Here is a 20,394-nt window from a genome sequence, read left to right as displayed (position 1 = left end):
GTGGTAGGCAAGGGGGGCAGGGCTCTCACTGTAGGCGGGGCATTGCTGAGGCCCCCTCCCAGCTGGTCTGCAGTGCGCCATCCCACCTTGCCACACAGACAAAGCAGACTAGAAAGAATGCCAGCCATAGATGTAGAATGAAGTTGTAGAATGAATTGGGGAGTCGGGCTGGTGGCTCACACCTGTAATCCCAGCTACCCAGGAGGATGAGATCTGAAGATGAAAGTTTGAAGCCAGCCTGGGCAGGAAAGCCCATGAGACTCTTATCTCCAATTAACCACAAACACACACACACACACACACACACACACACACACACACACACACACACACAGCCCCCCCCCACACACACACAGCCAAAAGTGGTGCTGTGGCTCAAGTGGTAGAGTGCTAGCCCTGAGCACAAAATCTCAGAGACAGCACCCAGGCCATTAGTTCAAGCCCTCGGACAGGCATAAGAGGAAAACAAAAACAGAATGAAGTTGGGAGTCGGGGAGGGTCCTGCCCTCCTCCTACAGGCTTCCCTAAAGACTTTCGGCCTTTACTCCAAACTTGTTCCTCCCATTCTCTTTTGGAAGATCTATCTTATCTAGGATTGCTAGATTTTCATTCTTCTTGCCAAGTCTCCTTAGGGACCCTGCCACACTCAAATCACCCACCCCACCCCTCTGATACCTTCCCAGGCCCCAGAAAACCCCACAAAGCTTGGCCACCCAAACAAAATCCCCTCCCTTTTTTTTTTTTGGTCGGTCATGGGGCTTGAACTCTGGGCCTGGGCACTGTCCCCCAGCTCTTCAGCCCAAGGCGAGTGCTCTACCACTTGAGCCACAGTGCCACTTCTGGTTTTCTAGTGGTTTATTTGGAGAGAGGAGTCTCACGGTCTTTCCTGCCTGAGCTGGCTTTGAACTGGTATCCTCAGATCTCAGCCTCCTGAGTAGCTGGGATTACAGGCGTGAGCCACTGGCGCCTGGCCAAAGTCCCCTTCTTGAGGTGGTTCTGAATGTGCAGAGAGGCATGCGTGGTGAGTTGCAGAGGCCCTCAGAGGTGAGACTGGAGAGGGACTGCCAGCTTGACCTGAACTGACTTAGCCTTTGGGAGAAAGGTCTGCAGAAGAGCCCCAGAGGTAAAACAGTAACACACACACACACACACACACACACACACACACACACACACACACACACACACACACACACACACACACACACACACACACACACACACCCTTCTCAATGTCTCTGTGCCCCTGTTCAGGGCCCCCTGCCCCCTCTTCAGCCTAGTGTGGAACACAGGGCACTTTCCCTCTCTGAGCAGCACCAGTCTGCCTGGGTTTCCATAGCAACCCCCTTAGCATGGCAGCGTGGTCTCTCTAGACGTGCTTCCTCCTGAGCGGGAGGGGTAGGGGGACAGAGAATGAGTTAGGGGTTTGCAGGGGCTTCCCTTGCTGAAGCTTGCCTGCTGGAGAAACTTGATGGGGACGTGGGGCTCAGACAGGAACTGAGCCATCTGCTGCTGTCTCTGGGTAGAGGCCCAAAGAAATGAAGAGTGGAGTTGCCTTACAGGAGTGAGGAGAAGCCTGGGCTGAGGCAGACAGCTTAGCCTGTACACTGGTTACCTTGGTGATCCTCTCTCCCACCCACCTCCAGTGGTGGGTTAGGGAAGAGATGGATGTTCAAGACCCCAGTCTAGAAGAAGAAGGACTTTATTCCTCTTGATTTATCCTACTTATCTTCTAGAAAGTCCCTACTGGAGTGGAGGGAAAACTGAGTATCACAGTGGGTGAGAGGCAGGGAAGGGGAAGTGATAATTGAAGATTATCTTCTGTAACCTCAGCTCAACTTGGGGGCTATAGGAGTAACTAGCATAGCCATGAATCAATGGGGCCATCAATCAGTCGGTCTCATGTGCACACAGGGTGGTGTTATCTCACACCTACTTATGGATGGGGCATTATCAAATACAAGTGCCACCATTTACATATAGGAATTAAGAAACATCTCATATACAAGATCATGTGCATGAGTATGCAAAGTCCCACAGTCATAAATAGTCCTACCAGGCCTTCGTCACATGTACACAATGTTCTCTGTGGAACAGTTAAGCGTATAGTCAAATTAAACTTGTCTGCTCAGTTACACAGCCATGCAAACCCACACATGGCGTGTTATGACCCATCACACACAGAGACGGCTGGGGAAAATGATGGCTGTCCCTGGCTCCTGCCACAATCCCCTTTACCTCAGTTAGGAAACAGATGGTTGTGGGGGCAGCAAGACATTCCTTCCTCCCCCTCATCTTCACCTCCTCAACACACACTCTTTTAGAGCTTGGGGAAGCTCTGACCTATTTGGGAGTGAAATTGCCTTCTTAGACAAGACTGCCCAACCCAATGTGAGCCCCTGAGTGGGGGACTTGGAATCCTGAAATATTAGGTACTTCTCTAGTCCTTTCAGCATTTCACACATAGGGATCATGAGGTCCTAGGCCCCAAAGAACTAGGATTAGACGCCAGGCCCTCAGACTTCTTAATCTGCTGAACAGCTTCTTCTTTTATCCCTTCCCAATGCCTCATCTATTTGAGATGTGACTCAGCAGAGATAAAATTCATTCTTCAGGGTGAGGGGAAAGGTCTTGCAAACTCAGAGAAATAATTCCTCTACTGGCTTCCTACCTGACCAGTCGTAACCTTTGTTGATCTCGAGAATAATTTCGTTTAGCTTCCATCTAGAGAACCAGGCCAAGTCACTTGCAATAATTCTGTGGCCCCTGGAGACAGATCCAGGAACCATCTCATCTATCACATACAAGGGAAGGTCAGTAGCATTCCCTATAGTGTCTTCCAAAATGATCCTGGATCCTGAGACCCAGAACCCAAAAATGCTCAGGAGAGCAGAGCCGCTATCCGTGGTACTGAAAAGACAAGCTCCTAACTTAGGGGCTAGGTCTACCTAAGGATGTCCCTTGGGTTGCCAGATCAAAATCCACCTGTGTTGTGGGACCCCCAAAGCTCCGGTACTAACCTCTTCATTGCCCCTACTATACAGAAAATGGACACCAAAGGAAGCTGAGGAAGACCATTTTTCTAAACTCCATTTTATAAAGAGGAAATTGAGACCCAGTGTGAAAGAGACTTTTCCCACAAGTCTCGTGGAAGGTTTCAGGGTCGGGATGAGCCCTCTGGAACATCAGGGTTGAGTTTTTGGAGTCCAGTCATTGTAGAAAACATGAGGGTTGAACTGGAAGGGGGCAAGGAGGCAAGGGTCACTAGAGAGGAGGCTGGTACAACATCAGGCTAAGCTGAGGAGAGGCTTTGAAACCAAGAAGGGTGGGCAGGGCTGTAGTCAATGAAGAATCCAGATAAGCCAGGAGGAAGGAGGCTCTGGGAAGGCAGCAGGCAGGAGATGAATTCCTCCCAACCCCACACAAGCTCAACTCTGTAGGCAACTAAGCCATCCCAACTGGGGGTAGTGGGGGAGGAGGGGCTTTGTTCTGGGCTCATTTCCCAGAGTAGAGATTCCAGGGCCAATGAATGCCCTCTATGGCCCTGTAGTGCCAGACTGTGCCACCCAGAACAGAGCTCCAAGCTGGGATGCTAGTGTGCACCTGAGACTTGGGAGGGGGAAGGAGTGTGGATGAGAGAGGGTTCGCCACACAGATGTGGAGGCAAAAAGCTCGCTCCTCTTTTGGCTCTACTGTGTGACTGCAAGAACAATAACAGCACCAGCACTTTGCTGAATGTCTCCTGTGTGCCAAGCATGAAGCTGGGTACTTTTGCAGAGACTCTCATTTGATCCCTAGGACAGCTCCACACAATATCTGTGTTGTCTCATTCTATAAACAAAGGGGGAGGCTTGCAGACATGAAACAACTTGCCAGTAAAGGACAGAGTGCGGCTCTGAGGGCCAGTCTGAGGTCCTTCTACAAAAAGCACCTTCTCCCCAGGCTCTGGATGCCTCAAGACAAATGAGTACATGCAGGCTGACCCCGAGGGCCCTTCCTGTTCTGACATTCAGTGATTAGATGATTCACAGGGACCTGCAGTTAGAAGGGCATCTGGGCAATTCCCCTGGCCCCAGGCCCCGGGCCTTCAGCCATGCCCTTACATACCACGGAGACAAGCGATCCAGAAGCCCCAACATCACTCATCTCCTTCCCAGGCAAAAGGTCTTCCTGGTGTCTGCTCCACCCCAGCTTGCTGTCTGTGCAGCTGAGGAAGAGTGCTGCAGCCTCTCCCGGTGACTCAGTCCCTGCTGTGGCCTTGGAAGACTCTCTCCCAGTCACGTGGAGGGCACAAAAAGCTTTTGAGTCTGAAGCTGGATTGCTCAGCTTGGTCTCCCAGAGACAGACCCCTGGAGTCTAACACCTCTGTTAAACTTCTGTTGTCTTTCTGAGGATGGGGTGGGGGTGCTGGAACTGGGGCTCGAATTCAAGAACTGTGTGCTATCCCTTAGCTTTTTTTTTTTTTTTTTATTCTATCACTTGAGCCACAGCTCTACTTCTTGGCTTTGTGGTGATTCATTGGAGATAAGCGTCTCATGGACCTTCCTTTCCAAGCTGTCTTCAAAGCTTGATCCTCAGATCTCAACCTCTTAGGATTACTGGCTTGAGCCTCTGGTGCCTGGCACCATAACCCTCTATGCTTACCTCCCTAACTCGAACTCCATCTTGGTCTTATCCCAATCCAAGTCTTGGATATCTGTATCTCCACCCTCCTTGCCCCCTTGTCCCAGGCCTCTACCGTCCATCCTAAGGCACTAATAACCTTAAGTCCTTCCCCATTGGGCCCTTCCTGGAGCAGAAAGCACATGGCAGAGCGACTGCTGGAAAAGATTGCACATGTGTGTGTGAAAGGCTTTGCAAAATCTATTTTAAGACCTGGAGAAGCCCCTTCTCCGCAGCCCCGATGGGAGTTTCCACGGGCATCCCTGCCCCTCACACTCCAGGGAAGCTGCCCATTTGAAGGTTTCTTAGGGAAGTTGTTACTCAGAGCAAACTAAGCAGGAAGAGATGTTTAAAATAAAGCCAGCTGGTATCTGAGCTAATGCCACAGTGAGGGGAGTCTGGGTGGACAGGGCTGGCTCCCTGTGATGTGGGGTCCACATATGCCCGTGCATCACAAGATGGGGCGACCTGAGGATTCCAGGCCCAGCGCACACACTGGTCTTAGAGCAGCGCCTGTCATGAAAGTAGGGAAGGGTGGGGTGGACTTCCTTCCACCCGTTCACACTCACGGCAGTCCCCACCCCCACCCCTCAGTGCCCGACCCCTCACCAGGCTGGGGAAGCTGCAGTGTACTCTTGCTCCACTGGGTCAGTCCCACGATGGCCACCATCTTGGCGCCCAGGCTGCTGCGCCTCTTCTTAGCTGTAGTGGTCCCTGTCCCTCCTCCAGCTTGCTGGGATCCACAGATTTCACCGCTGATGCTGGAGCTCCTCACAACATTCCTAGCGGCTGCAGCCGAGGCTGGACCAGGCTCCCCGTTAAACATGGTCCCCCAGGCAACTCTGAAGAGCCTCAGGCAACTCTGAAGGTGAGTGGAGAGTGGAAGGCAAAGGGATTCCACATCAGATCCCAGCAACTCTGGACTCCGCGGCTTCCCCACCCTTTCCCAGCTGTGTGACTTAGGGCAAGTTACTTGGCCTCTCTGAGTCTGTAAGGATTAAATGGACAAATGAGTCTCAAGCATGTGCACATGGTCTGATTCAAGAAACAGGGCTGGGGCTGGGAAGTTGGCTCAGTGGTAGAGCGCTTGCCTTGCATGCCTGAGGCCCTGGGTTCGATTCCTCAGCACCACATAAGCAAAAAGAAAAAAGCCGGAAGTGGCGCTGTGGCTCAAGTGGTAGAGCACTGGCCTTGAGCTGAAGAGCTGAGGGACAGTGCTCAGGCCCAGAGTTCAGGCCCCACAACCGGACCAAAAAAAAAAAAAGAAACAGGGCTATTCACCCTTGCCTCACCTGCTTGAAGCACTGGGTTTGGTCTTCAGCTCAGCAAGGGCACAATACAGATGAACACCACACACACGCACGCACGCACACACGCACGCACGCACGCACGCACGCACACACACACACACACACACACACACACCAGGACTATTCTTGTTTCCTTCACACAGATGTAAAAAAACCCGAAGATGACCTGGTTTGGGGGTGAAGACCAACTCTGTGGAGTCAGATGGCCTGGGCTTGAATTTCAAAGGCCTTTGCCCACTAGTAGGATAGCCTGTGATCCCATTTGTGGAATGTAAGTAACCACCTCAATAAAATGACAGATAACCCTTACCTTATAAGGCTGCTGCAAGGATTAAATTAGATAGTGCACGTAAAATGCCAAGCACAATGTCAAGCCATAGAGAGAAGACTCAGTATGTATTAGGGATGATTACTCTCATAGCAAATAATAAGAACAGAAAAGAAAGTGGGCTCCAATCTGGGCAGACTGTGGAGGGGAAGGTGCCCTCCATGGGAGCGGGCTGGTCCAGAGATGTCTAAAGCAGCAGGAAACAATCACCCTTGGCCACACTGCCCAGAGGTAGCCGCCGTCAGCATTTTAACCCAGCTCCTTTCTGTGTGCTTAAAGAAATACTTGGGCTCACAGTGTAAATACAATGGCAAATCCTGGCATTCTTCATCTAATCTAATGTGTAAGTATTTCCCAGTATTATTAATACTTTGTATAAATGTTTTAATGTCACCATAATAGTCCACCATATAGAGGTAACATAATTGACAACTATTTCAATAGTTACCTCTTGAATCAAGTCCAAGTTTCTCTTCTCTCTCTCTTTCCCCCCCTCTTCCTTCCTCTCCAAGACCCAGAGAAGCCCAGTTCCAGATGGACTCAGCACTGAGAATGCTGAGCCTGTGCACCACAGCACACTCAGTACACAGATGTGGCCTGACAAAGGATGACAGGCCACACCTGGAGCCCCACCTTTCTCTACTCTTCCAGTTCTGAGAGAAAATCTATTTTCCATTGCTTCAGCCAGTTTGAATCTGAATTCTCTGTTCTATCCAAAAGCATTCTGCCTAATACCAAGGGAATATTTTTTTTCCCGTATTCTTGGACTACATTGCCAAATTCCTTTCCAAAGTATAGAAATTTACTCTCCTCATTAGCTGCCTTCAACAAATATTTAATTTCCTAAAATTCCAAGGCCACTGCTGAACGTTAAGAATATAGAAGCAAGCCAGGCCAGTGTGGTCCTGCCCTCCCACGGCCTCCAGTCCAGGAGGGGACACAGACAGTAAATAACTAATTATACCATTAAATATTTAATGATGGTTACGATAAGTGCTGAGGAAGAGGACAGAAGGCTCTAGAACCACTCTGGGGGAGGGGACAGCAGCTTTTGCAGCCCTGTTTTGCACAGAAGTGGGGTCTCCAATGGTCAGCCTCGACCTCTTAGCTGCCGTCTCAAGCAGAGTAGAAGAAAGCTACCACCTAAGACACGTTTCTCGGAACCCAGGACCCTCCTGCCTCTGTCCCAGCCCTGCTCCCTTTCTGGGGTAGCTGTGCCTCACAGGCTTTAGGACACTTTGCTTGATTGATCCTTTGCTCTCAGGCCTATTACCCTTTTCAAAAGGACAGAAAAAAGGGGGAAAAAATGAGGGTGGGAAAGGAAAGTCACCATTCTGGCCAGTGAGGAAGATGGTCCCCAGACAGCCGAAAGCAGTCACCTGGTCTCACTATTAGCATGGCTCCTGCCAGCCTAGAGAATTACGGCTGACAGCAGAGATGCGTCAATGCCTGGTTTTGCCTGCTTTGTAGCTATTGTAGCTATCTAGTGTGTTCTCACTCACTCTGTGCTGTATTCAGAGGCCCGGATTATATTTCTCCACCCTCTCCATCAACCTTGCACTAATGGAAAGTCCCCCTGGACTATGGCCTATGATGACCTCTTCTCTTTAGTTTTCAGCTCTGGTGCCAGTTTTCATGGTCTTATGGTGGAAGATGGGACAGGGCTTATCTGATATTGTGAATTTGCCAAGGTAAGACTCATTTGTTCCTTACAGTTCTTCCATGCGGTACTTTGTTATCTTCATACCATGGATGAGAAAACTGAACCTCAGACATAAAGGGACCTGCCTGTCCCTCCCTACTCAGCTAGGAAGTGCCAAGGTGTGGACTAGAACACAGCTTTCCTGTTTTCACAGAAAGGCAAGAATGCTCAGAGCACCCATCCTTCAAGCTCAGGGTTGGCCCTGGGTCTCTGGACTCTGAGAAGACACCAAGTGCAATGTGATGAGAATATTCTCTTTCCAACCATCTCCCCTCAGCTGGCAGGAGCATCTAAGGGCAGAACCCCTCCCCCAGATTATAGTACATAAGCAGGTGCTTGGCTGGTGAGCCTCCAGGATTCTTGAGAGTGTCACCTGAGGGGTGAGAAGGGATAGGATAAGGGACAGAATTCCTGACCCTGCCAACCTGTGTGCTCACATTTCCTCATGAATAATGAATAGAAGCACAAGCAGCTGGCTTGACATCCAGGACTCTGCACCATCCAGAGCTATTTGCTCATCTTCACCCTCCCAGGGATCACCCAGGGGACCTGGAGAACTGATAAATGTTTGGGTCCCCCAGCCTGCAGGCCATTTCCCAAGGTAGACCCAAGGCCCTGAGGCCTGACCGCTGCTTCAGGAACCCTCATAGAGCACCTGGGGAAGGTGGGTTAGGAATCAGGATGTATGATTCCAATTGGAACGGATTCCTTGTGTGGGCATCTAGGTCTTAGCTTCCTCATCTATGTGTTAAATAAAGAGATCAGATTAGGTGCACTGGAAAAATCCTGCTGCTGAGAAAGCTTAATCTGTGAGTGTAAGCAGCAGTGTAAGCACTAGGGATCTGACTCCAGTCTGGCTCTGGACATCCAGAGGTAAAGACAGAGATGGCCACTGGGTGATTAGGAAAAGGGATAGGAGGTGGGGATGAGGGCAGAGTGGTGAAGAAGCAGCAGGGCCTGGAATATGGCAGTCACATACTGATGGCTTTGAACAATTACTGACTCAATTACATTTGTTCCATGGAAAGTCACTTTACTGACCCAAAGTCATTTCTCCTGTCTCCAAGCATATCTGGACCAGTACATCAAGTAAGTACAAACTCTTCCATGACCTCACTGAACCACAGAGACAACTCTCTCTCTCTCTCTCTCTCTCTCTCTCTCTCTCTCTCTCTCTCTCTCATTCTCCTGATAACTCCCCTCTACTTCTGTGGCAGCAGAGGAAGTAGTTCTGCTTTATCCTCTGGGGACAAGGAACTACTGACTTCCCACCCACCCAAACTCAGGAGATGCCTTCTAAGCTCCACAGGAATCAATGAGTCCTCTGCCAGGGGCTCTCACTATTTTATGGGCTCTCCAACCCTCTCCTGATCCTGACAATAGCAGGTTCAGTGACCTGTCAGGTCCTCTGGGCCACCTGGTCTCTGTGATCATGAATCCAACCAACTTATGAGGCACCCAAGATGAACGAACACAGTCATCCACTCTTTCAACATGAAAGACCAAGAAATCAATCACAGAATGATGGATTGAAGCTGGAAGGCACTGAGACTCCTCCTATTTCTTCTAATCGCTGCACAGGGCAGACATCACTAGTCTATCTCTTTCCTTCAGAACTCAGAGTTGCCTTCAGAGTCCCTCTCAGCACAGCGTTCCAGCACCAGCTGACAAGAATGAGCTCATGAGCTAAAACTGACTTGCCATCTCTTTTCTGGCCTGAGCCTTTCATTTTGTGGATCAGGAAATCAAAGTCCAAAATGGAGGAGACACATTAAAGTTGATGGCAAAACCAGAGTTCCAGCCTGAATCTCCTAAATCTCAGGTTCCACATGACCTGTTGGGGGCCCCCCCTCATTTTTCACCTGGAAGAAAACCCCATATCACCAAAATGATGAATGTGAGCACAGAGTTCTGCATCCTAGGGGCTGTGCCCCTCCCAACAGTACTTGTGCAATGCATCACTTATGCTGAGATACCAATTTTCAGGAGAAGGTGCAGGCAATTGGGGAAGGCTCCCAGGATGGGGTGATATAAAAAAAGAGTCTGGAAAGGAAGAACTGAAAGAAGGGCTATCAAAGACATCAAGCCTCCAGGGCTTCTAATAGCTTGTAGAATAAAAAGACAGACTTTAGGGCTAGGGGTAGAGTGCTTGCCTAGCATGCATGAAGCCCTGGGTTCAATTCCTCAGCAGCACATAAATGGAAAAAGCCAGAAGTGGTGCTGTGGCTCAAGTGATAGAGCTCTAGCCTTGAGCAAATGAAGCTCAGTTCCCAGACCCTGAGTCCAAGCCCAAAGACTGACATTAAAGGAAAGACAGACTTTGGAGACAACTATGGAACTTGAATAAATCATACTTGAGTCTCTGTTTCCTCCTTCCTAAAACTAGCTCTAATCTGCCCTCTGGATTTTAATGTCAGACTGCTGAAGTCCTATATCTTTAAGATTTTTTAGAGATGGGGGTGGCAGAGCAGTGTACAAGGTCCTAGGTTCTATCCCCAGGACCACCCACAGAAAAGAACAACAATAAAACCCAAGATTAAATGCTAAAGAGCCTTAGACCTAGTTCCCTTTTTCCATACTCCATCTGACTAATGAAGTCTGTGTGTCTCCTGGATACCCTGGGACACGTCCAACAGCTGGGTGGGGGGGAGTGGGAGATACTCCTTACTTTACACCCAGCCAAGTGACTTTTCCCACCCATCACTCCATTTCTTTGAGCCTCTACTTCCTCTTTCTTAAGATGACCCTAATGGCCACCTATTCCCCACTGGACTCTCCCAGCTGGAGTGGGGCTCAGATGAGCCAATGAGGAGCAGGAGAACAGAATATTAAAAACACATACTCTGGAGGTAGACAGACTTAGCAAGAACCTAAATCTGCCCCTCCCAAGCCAGATGGAGGGCTTCTATACAAACCCCCATGCCCACTGCTCCTCATCCCGAAAGTGAAGATAACAATGCCTCAGAAGTGTTGGACAAAATACCAAAAAGTAAGGATTGCTATGTGCTCAATATCCAGTTGGGTGACCACATGGTTATTACTAACAATAGTGTCTTGTACATGGTTTTAAGAAAACCTGTCAAGGTGTTAGTTCTTTTCCTTTTTTTTTTTTTGGTCTGAGACCAGAACTTGAACTCAGTACCTGCTAGTTTCATTCATTGGATAAAGCTCTGACAACTGAGCCATGCCTCCAACCCCAGGTGTTAGTTCTTATTCACCAGATACTTCTGGGGAAGGCACAGAGTTAGCAGGATCACCCTACACTTCAACCCTAGATACCTGGGATAATATTGAGATGAGGGTCCCTGTGCTTCTCACTTGAGCTGTGCCATGTGGTCTCCAGAGGCCCTGCTAGAAGCACACACTCTCTCCCAGACGCTCACCTACACAAAGGCACACAGAAGCAGCCACAGGGGCAGATACAGACATGTAGACTCATATACGCATACATACCCACATACCCTATCTACGCTTGTCCTCTGCCCAGCAAAAGGGGTGACAAAAACCCCATCACTTCTGCGAGCAAGGAAGGGAGCTGTCTCACTCCAAGCCTGGCCTCTGGGCTGAGGCACACACCCACACCAGCTCCAAGCAGCTGCCTGTGTAAGCTTGAACACAAACCCACTCCCTCATGCTCTGCCCACCTCCAACCCCACCCACCCTCCGAAGCCCTCATCCCTGCCGGACTGGACAAAGGATCTCATCGGTGAGTACTGTGGTGAGGAGATGGGAAGGCTGGCAGGGAGCAGCTGCTGTCACCATGGCTACCAGCTGACCCACTTCTCCTCCACCCAGGCTGGCCTACCCAGCCCTAGTGAGGCAGTAATGGGCAGCTTTGGACAGGGTGGGCACTCTCTCATTGTATACAGGAGAAGGATAGCCATCTGAAGGTGTGGTGAGGGACTGGGAAGCCCAGTCAGGCCGGTACTGTATGGGAAGGCCACAGGTAAGAGGAGCAGGCTACCTGCAAGGGCCTGTGTTCTCCAAGTATCCTGGCCTCTGGCTTCAGGGAGCCACATGGGCCCCAGAAACATCATCACTTTCGGTCCTCAGTAGACTCCCTCAGGAGCGGGATTGGTTAAGCCCCACTCTGTGTCTTCAGACTCCAAAGACTCAGGCACATGCAAGGAGATAGCAGATTCAGGACCCCGGGAGCCCTGTTTCCATTTCAGAGCAAAGTTCTTAAAGGCAAGACCTATCTTTTACCTCCATGGAAAAGCACCAGGAGAGGCCAGGCCTCCTTCCAGGATAGAGCTGTTCTTTGTACTTTCATCCAGCGAGGGGGTCTCCTAAGGACATAGCTTTGTGTCCTTCCTCAGACCAGAGACTTAGAGGAACAACACCATCTTCAGAGTGCTGGGTCTTATGAAGAGATGGCTTACAAGCACAACAAACCTCACAGGCTTGATACCTCCCACAGCTCCCCAGTTTCTTCAGGGAAAAGGATCAAGTTCTACCTACCTATGGTTTTAAGCCCATGTGAGCCAGCCCCTGACTTACCCCAAGTCTCACTTTCTCCGGTCTCTTGTCTATTAGAATCCAGGCCACACTTGTTTCTTTTCATCCCTTAGAATGTGGGAAAGTCTCTATTCTGCCTGGATTGCTCTTCTGCAGCCTAGCCTCATGACCACGTCCCAAGAACCTCCACCCTTGTCTGGCTATTTTCTACTTTTCCTTGAGTCCTCATTTAAAGGTCATTTCCTAGGACAGTCTTCCTAGGTAAGTTGTGTCCCCTCTAATGCTTCTGTAGAACTCTGATAATGATCCTGGCATTGAATTAGTTCCCTCCAACCAATAAAATATCAAGGTCCTAACCCCCAGTACCTAGAAGTAGCCTTATTTGAAAGTAGGGTCATTAAAGATGTGATTAATTGAAATCATCCTGGAGTAGGGTTCCTCCCTAACCTAGTGAGTGTCCTTATAGAGAATTGCCATGAAACAGAGACCAAAGAAGAACACCACTGTGACAAGGGAAGCAGATATGGGAATGAGGTCTCCACAAGCCAAGGAATGTCAAACATCAACAGCTGCTACCAGAAGTCAAAGGAGATGCTCAGAACTGATTTTTACCTTATAGCCCTCAGAAAGAAACAACCTACCAACACCTTGAATTCAGGTTGAATTCAATTGAGCATTGCTTGGGAGTTTGTGAGAAATATAGAATCTCAAGCTCCACCTATGAACTGTAGGATAATGAATGTCTGTTGTTTTGAGCCACCTATTTTGTGGTATCTTATTAAAGCAGCTTAGGAAATAGATGCATTACTGTTGATAACCTGCTCAAGGCCTGTCTCCCACCTTCTCCCTCTCTGGCTGTGAGCTGCTTAAAAATAGGAGGTGTGTTGTCTTCTTCACCCTAAATCCCTAGAGCCTGGCACACAGCACGCCTCTGCCAATATTTGTTGAATGAATGAATGGCAAGCAAAAACTACTAACAGTATTTATAGTTGGATAGTAGAATCGTGAGTCATTTTAGTTTCTTCATGTGACATATTGTGTTTTCTAAAAGTTGCTACTTTAGAAACTGCATTAATCCTATAATAAAGAAGAAACAACAATACATTTTTTTCTTTTCAAAACATATACTAAATAACAGACATTTCCATGAATGTCCATCTGTGAACAGGGGAAAGTTCTGCTGCAGGCCTGCTAACTGCTTTTTATTGATTAATTGATTCCTCCTCATGTTGCTAGAATGCTTTTCCAAGTCTGATTTACAGAGCTTGAGCTCTGACTCCAGGCAAGGTACACATCCTTCTTGGCCATCTCCACCATTCACACCCTCTCAGAGCCTGTGACATCCGGCCAGATGTGGCACCTACCACCTGATGGGCTTCTAAACTTGACACCTAAGAAGACCACCCACTTTAGAAAAAGGTCATAACCAAACAGAAGCAAAATATACTGACTTCAATGAACACATTATCCAGAGGTTCTCAAACTGCACTGAAGACCTGGTAAAAATACTGAAAACCTGATTCTGTTGATAATAGGTGGAGCTTGAGATTCTGTATTTCTCACAAACGATGAGCGATGCTCATGCTAGTCCATGGACCACCAAAGACAATGAGAAGAAAAGACAAAATACTCTGCTTGGCTGGACACTGGTGGCTCACACCTGTATTCCTACCTACACAAAAGGCTAAGATATGAGGATCACAGTTCAAAAGCCCACCCAGGCAGAATTATCCATGAGACTCTAATCTCCAATTAACCAACAAAAAGCCAGAAGTGGAGGTATGGCTTGAGTAGTAGAGCAGCAGCCTTACTGGTATACTCTGAGTCTCATTCTCTCTCTCTCTCTCTCTCTCTCTCTCTCTCTCTCTCTCTCTCTCTCTCTCTCTCTCTCTCTCTCTCTCTCTCTCTCACACACACACACACACACACACACACACACACACACACACACACACACACACACACACACACACACACACACACACACACACACACACACACACACACCTCTCTGCTTGTTCTACAGAAAGGGTGAACTCTTCAGGATGGAGGAGACCAGAGAAAGCAGTATGAAGACGCATACTGAAGTGCAATGCAAAGATTTGGAGAAACAGAGACAGCTCTGCTAAACAGTGGGAACTACTAGGAAGGTTCAGAGGGCAAAGGGCAGATTCAGAGGCTGAAGAATATAGCCCTACAGTCAGAGCAAGAGGGGAATACAACTACAAAAGATGGGGCTGGAAAATGATGCTGGGAGCAGCCAAGGAAGGGTATCTTTAATCCTGTAGGAGTGAAATCTGGCAAGATTTAGTATAATGCTTTACAGGGATCAAGCTGACAGTGAGTGAACAACCAGAAGACAGCTGACAGTAGGAAGAGCAGCCAAGAAGCTGCTGCTATAGCCACACAGGTGGGAAGGGCTACACTGCTGACATGGCTGTGTGAAGAGGAAATGGTAATTGGGAGTCATAAGTGGGGCTAATGCTGCCCAGAGGTGGTAGTGATGGAACGAAGTTGGGAGGAGGGGGAAAATGGGATCCCAGGTGATTTATAGGAAGGACAGGGCTACGAGGCAGTATTGGCAGGACCTGAAGTCCCAGAGGGGCTAAACCTGGCTTAAAGGGAAGATGAGTCTCCATTTTAGTCATGACACATTTGAGATAAAACTGCAGATTTTGCCTGGAGGCGTTGGGCAGGTAGCAGATCCACTAGCTCAGAGAGCTATGTAGGTAGGCAGGAATTGAGTGTGTTCCCAGAAGGAAAAGTAGGGTGTGAACAGGAAGTGAAATGCCCAGAGGAGAGTGGCATCTAGGGGTGAACCTGTCCATACAGGTGAGGACAGGTTGTGAGGTAATACAGCTAGAGGTAAGAGGAAAATAGAATCTGCTGAAGGAGGAAAAATCAACTGTTCTAGTACTGACAGAATGCCATGGACATACAGATGGATGGTCTGGCAATCCTACCACACCTGGATATGGGGACCAAGAAGAGGCCTGCCTTGGGGCAGGAAAGAGACACAGGGGCAGGAAAGGCACAGGAAAGCACAGGCCCGAGGAGCACAGCTTAAGTGGAAAGCTGGTGCAAATGAGGGCTGGAAACCTTGGGAAAGTCTGGGCTCCTGCAGGATCCCAAAGGGCCTGGCACTCCCAAGCACTTATGCCAGCTGAGCTCTAACACAGGAAGGGCAACCTCCGTTCCTCTGTGCACACTCCTGTGCATGCAGAACCCTAGGGCAGCACAGAAATAATGAGGGAAGAGGTTCTTTTGGTTTGGAGGAGGACATGGTTGGTGGGTGGGGACAGGGTCTGCTAAATAGTTCTGACTGGCCTTAGATTTGCTATGGTTGCCCAGTCTGGCCTTGAACTCAGGATCCTTCTACCTCAGCCTCCCTAGTGCTGGGATTACAGAAATACACTATCACACCCCTGCTCAACCATCAGACTTTGAATCAAAGCTCATAAGTACTTAATTTGCCATCTAGTTAGGACATATTTTAGAGGAAGGGAGAACTTACTCACCATCATACCAGGACTAGAGGCAAATGTGTAAATGAGGTCCACCCCAGGCAAAGACAGCTATAAGGCCACCCTAGCCCTCAGGGTTACTAGATCCCAATAGTTACCCATTTGGTTCTTCTGCTCCCTCTTTCTAGGTGGGGTGGGGGAGCTGACAGAGCAGGGTAGGGACAGACAAGGTTTTTCCTTTTTTTTTTGGGTCCGGTAGTAGGGCCTGAACTCTGGGCCTGGGCACTGTCCCTCAGCTCTTCAGCTCAAGGCTAGCGCTCTACCACTTGAGCCACAGCGCCACTTCCGGCTTTTTTTTTCTTTTTGCTTATGTGGTGCTGAGGAATCGAACTCAGGGCCTCATGCATGCAAGGCAAGCACTCTACCACTGAGCCACCTTCCCAGCCCATAGACAGGGTTTTTCTGAGGGTAGAAGTTTTGCAGAAGGTGTTGGCCACCGGGACAATGACTCTCTCTCCCTGGCAGACTCTCACCAGAGCAACTGAAGCCTCCGCCAAGGTGGTGGCAAGGCAGCACCAAGGACAGCAGTCAGCGCTCACTAGCTCCCGCCCTCCCCTGCCCTCCCAGGGACGCCATGAGGCTGATCAATATTTCATAGGGGGAAGGGGCTCCAGTTACCCGCCCCGCGCCAAGCCGGAAGGCGCCGCTGTGCCCGCTGCCTGCCCGGGGGGACCCTCCTTGGGAAGCCAGCACAGTTGTAACCACCCAGGCACATACACCACCTCCCTGGAGCAGAGGCTCCCTGCACCTTCTCCAGCCCTGGTCCCTTTCCAGGCATGCCACCCACCTTCACTCAGCCACTCAGGCAAACCACAGGCGCAGAACAAAGACAATCACATACACAAAACAACAGGCACACACCACACCCTAGACAGGGCATTCAGACACACACGCAGCACGCGCGCGCGCGCGCGCACACACACACACACACACACACACACAAACGGCATTACAGACACACATTACACTAAGATGTAGTGACCACAGACCCGTATGTATGTTGCAGACAGGAGACCTTTACCACACACACACACACACACTCTCTCTCTCTCTCTCTCTCTCTGCAGGAAAACTCCCTTTGAGAACCTCAGAACTATCATGTGTGGATGCATTCATCACAGACATGCCACACATGCATGCATGCATGCATGGACTCATACATGTGCACACACATGAGCCTCCATAGAGTCTGTCATTCACTATGGAACCATAAGCACTCCCTACCCTGCCCAGTCCAGTGTCCCACTATGAATGAGACTAGGCTGGGGGCACAGAGGGATTCCTCTTGTCTTGCTTCTCTGCTTCTTGGGGCCTGGTGGTGGGCCCTATAGTGAAATGTGCTATGTACTCTACAGCCTCCTGGGGTCTGCTGCCTAGTTCCCCAGGGCAAGAAGTCAACAGCACAGCGAGATGAGGGAAAGGGTGAGGGAGAACAGAACAGAGACCTTTGAGAGTCTAAAGCCTCTCAGCTTTGCGGGCCCGAGGCCCTAACCTTATGAGCATGAAGCTCCAGAGACTGCCTCACCCTTCCTTGTGGCTCCCAGAGCCTCAGTGCTCCCTGGGACTCCAGGCCTCTAGGAAGCCCCAAGGCCTGTGCTGTGCATGGGGACTAGTCAGATTGTAAAGTTGGCGGTCCTGCTCACCTTAGTAACATCCCAATCCTAGCCTCAGAGATGTGAGCACATCCTACTCTAATCCAGACACCCCAACTTAAGCAGCCCCTTCTTAAACAGGTTGTTGGGACCATCACACAAACTCTTCTGATTACAGGATGTTGATGGAAAGATTCTCCAAAAGACACCCAAGCAAGGGCTGGCTCAGTAGCAGAGCATGTGTCTAGAATGAAAGGAAGAAAGAAATGGAGGAAGAAAGGGATGGAAGAAGGGAGGAAAAAGAAAGGAAGGAGAAAGGAATAGAGAGGTGTGAAAAGGAAAGGTGAAGGGAAGAGAGAAAAAAGGAGAGGGAGGAAGGGAAGGAGGAAGGGAAGAAGGAAGGGAAGGAGAGAGAGAAGGGGAAAAAAGAAACCCAAGCCAGGGTACAGGGAAGCAAGCTAACAGAAGGGACAACTTCAAAGTAATTAGGTCAGTGGTCCACATCCGTGGCATTTGTTACGCCACTTGCAGTTTTGTACTATTCACATAATGCCGTATGCCAAACTATCCCTCCTGCCAAACTCCACACACCTCAACTGCAGATTATTTATTATCTTTAAATTGACACTTTTAACTCAAACATATCTTTTTAAATAGCATCTGTGTTACTTCTGTAAACAGAAAGCATGAAAAACATTTACTAAGTAGAAAATGGCAGCAAACTACAGAAGGAAAAAAATAAAGCTATATGATTACATTTTAGCCACGTGGAGTTGCCAATCAAAGCTCTCAGATGTAGCTGAGATCTCTCTGTTCACAAATGGAGGGTAGGCGTGTTGGGAAGTTGTGAAAGACACAAGTGGTTATGCAGACACTTCTTTCCTGGGACAACCTTGAGCTTGCTAGACTAGACTAGAAAGGGAATCAACTTCTTCACAATGGGAGCAGATGTTACACCGTGGCAGGTCCAAGAGCTCCTGAAGCCCTTTTGAGTCCCACTGAGAGTACTGTATACTCCAAATGCTTGGATGCTCACTTGCCTTGCTCATGTCTTACAGGAACTGGGCACCATGGCCAGCTGGCACCCTGTTGCTACTACTCATGCTATAATAACAATTTTGTAAAGTGTTTGGTCTTTTCCTATTTACAAATTGTCACCACAGCTCTCATCTAATAGGAAACTCCTAGCAGGAATTATCTTGTCCATTTTTTTTAATGAGAAAAATAAGGCTCAAAAAGAGAGAATTGGGTGCTGGGAATATGGCTTAGTGGTAGAGTGCTTGACTAGCCTGCATGAAACCCTATGTTCTATCCCTCAGTACCATATAAACAGAAAAGGCTGGAAGTAGCATGTGGCTCAAGTGGTAGTGTGCTATAGCCTTGAGCAAAAGAAGCTCAGGGACAGTGCCAAGGTCCTGAGTTCGAGCCCCGGGACTGGCAAAAAAGACAGAGTGAGAGAGAGACAGAGAGACTTGGCCACAGACACATACCTACACAGGATAGATCCATGAATAAGAGGCTTGACCCCTCTCCATGCCTTTCCTACTTGTTTCTGCCTGTTTTATAGGCAGGAACCTTTGCTCTGGGCTGGCCCCTGTGCTGGTTAGTGGGGAAAGAAGGCAGGTGGAAACCTGGTATCAGCTTGTGGGACTCATAATCCCAGAGAGCAAGTAAGTAGCCAAAATTTAAAGTTTTCATTCTTGAGTCACACAGCTGTGTATCTCTGGTCTATAAACACCACCTTTTTGAACCTCAGTTCCCTTTTCTGTAAAATAAGGATGGAAGGATTATATGGAGCAACAGATGTGGCCAAAGGAAGTGCTCAGAAAAGGATTATTCTCAGAAAAGTACAAAGAAGAGAATCGATAGAAGAATGATTGACTGGTGGGAGGTGGGATGGGCAAGGTATGGTTTGTCACAGAGGAAGGGGGATGAAGTAAGTCTTAGGAGAGTAAAAACAATTTAGCAGTGAAAACTATTGAGATTTCTCATGCTTTTTTCCTTCTTGCGCTCCATTCCAAAGAAAGGTAAGGAAATTTAGGGTTTTCTCCCCACCTCTCTCTGTCTTTGTGTCCCTCCCTCCCTTTCTGTAAATTACACATGACAGGTTCTTCAGAGTCTGTTTTGGCCACTGTTAGCTCACGAAGAGTCCTCTTTAAGTCAACTCCAGTTCGCTTTTCTCCAGGTGCTGTCCATATGGAAAGCAGGGACTCAGACCCACCTGCCTGTAACACTTTACACTCTAAGGGCTCCAGCAGTTGTCTTTTAAAGTATTTGTACAACTACCAAAGACCTTTTCCTTGAGGAGGGCATCAATAACCTGTTCACATGTCTAACTTTGCACCTCTTCCCAGAAGGCTGACGTTGATTGGCCAGGGGTGGGCACCTGACTCCCTCAGAGCCAATCAGATCATCTCCTGGAAGTTTGGGATTGTATCTGTGTTCTAACTCTGCATGTGGCTAGAACTCAGGGTCACATGCAGAAACTATGTACCTTGGTGCCTGAGAATACAGAGAACTCTAGTGAGACAGAAAGACAAAGATGTCCAGCAGGGTGCGGAAAATGACTGATTCAAGTTCTCTTCACCTTCCACGTTCAAAGGGCTAGCCTTTCTGAGGCTAACCATTTTCCTTCCACTTGATTCCCAGCAATCTTGTATGTCCTTGTAATAAACCTTTATTACTGCTGCTGGTTTGAGTGGGTTTCTGTATACAAGCAAAGACCTAATTAGGACCGGTGAGAAGCTGGGAGCTGGAGACACAAAGATGAACAATCATGACCACCACCACCCCCTGGCAAAAAAATCACTGTGTTTGC

At 48.8% G+C, this 20,394-nt stretch overlaps 1 protein-coding gene across 1 annotated transcript in view; it reads right to left on the bottom strand.

Annotated features, from left to right (window-relative positions):
* The window catches only part of LOC138803471 (regulating synaptic membrane exocytosis protein 3), a 42,122-nt gene that overhangs the window by 14,426 nt on the left and 7,302 nt on the right, over positions 1-20,394 (bottom strand). The window contains exon 2 of the mRNA XM_069987545.1: positions 5,272-5,524. Coding sequence (XP_069843646.1) covers positions 5,272-5,488 — 217 coding nt within the window. The 5' untranslated portion in view covers positions 5,489-5,524. The remainder of the gene's footprint in view (positions 1-5,271; positions 5,525-20,394) is intronic.

The sequence above is a fragment of the Dipodomys merriami genome, unplaced genomic scaffold, assembly GCF_024711535.1.
Source record: "Dipodomys merriami isolate MVZ:Mamm:240054 unplaced genomic scaffold, mDipMer1.0.p SCAF_34, whole genome shotgun sequence".
In the NCBI taxonomy this organism is placed as follows: domain Eukaryota; kingdom Metazoa; phylum Chordata; class Mammalia; order Rodentia; family Heteromyidae; genus Dipodomys; species Dipodomys merriami.
The sequence above is the reverse complement of the archived record's forward strand: the minus strand, read 5'-3'. Positions and strand labels throughout refer to the sequence as shown.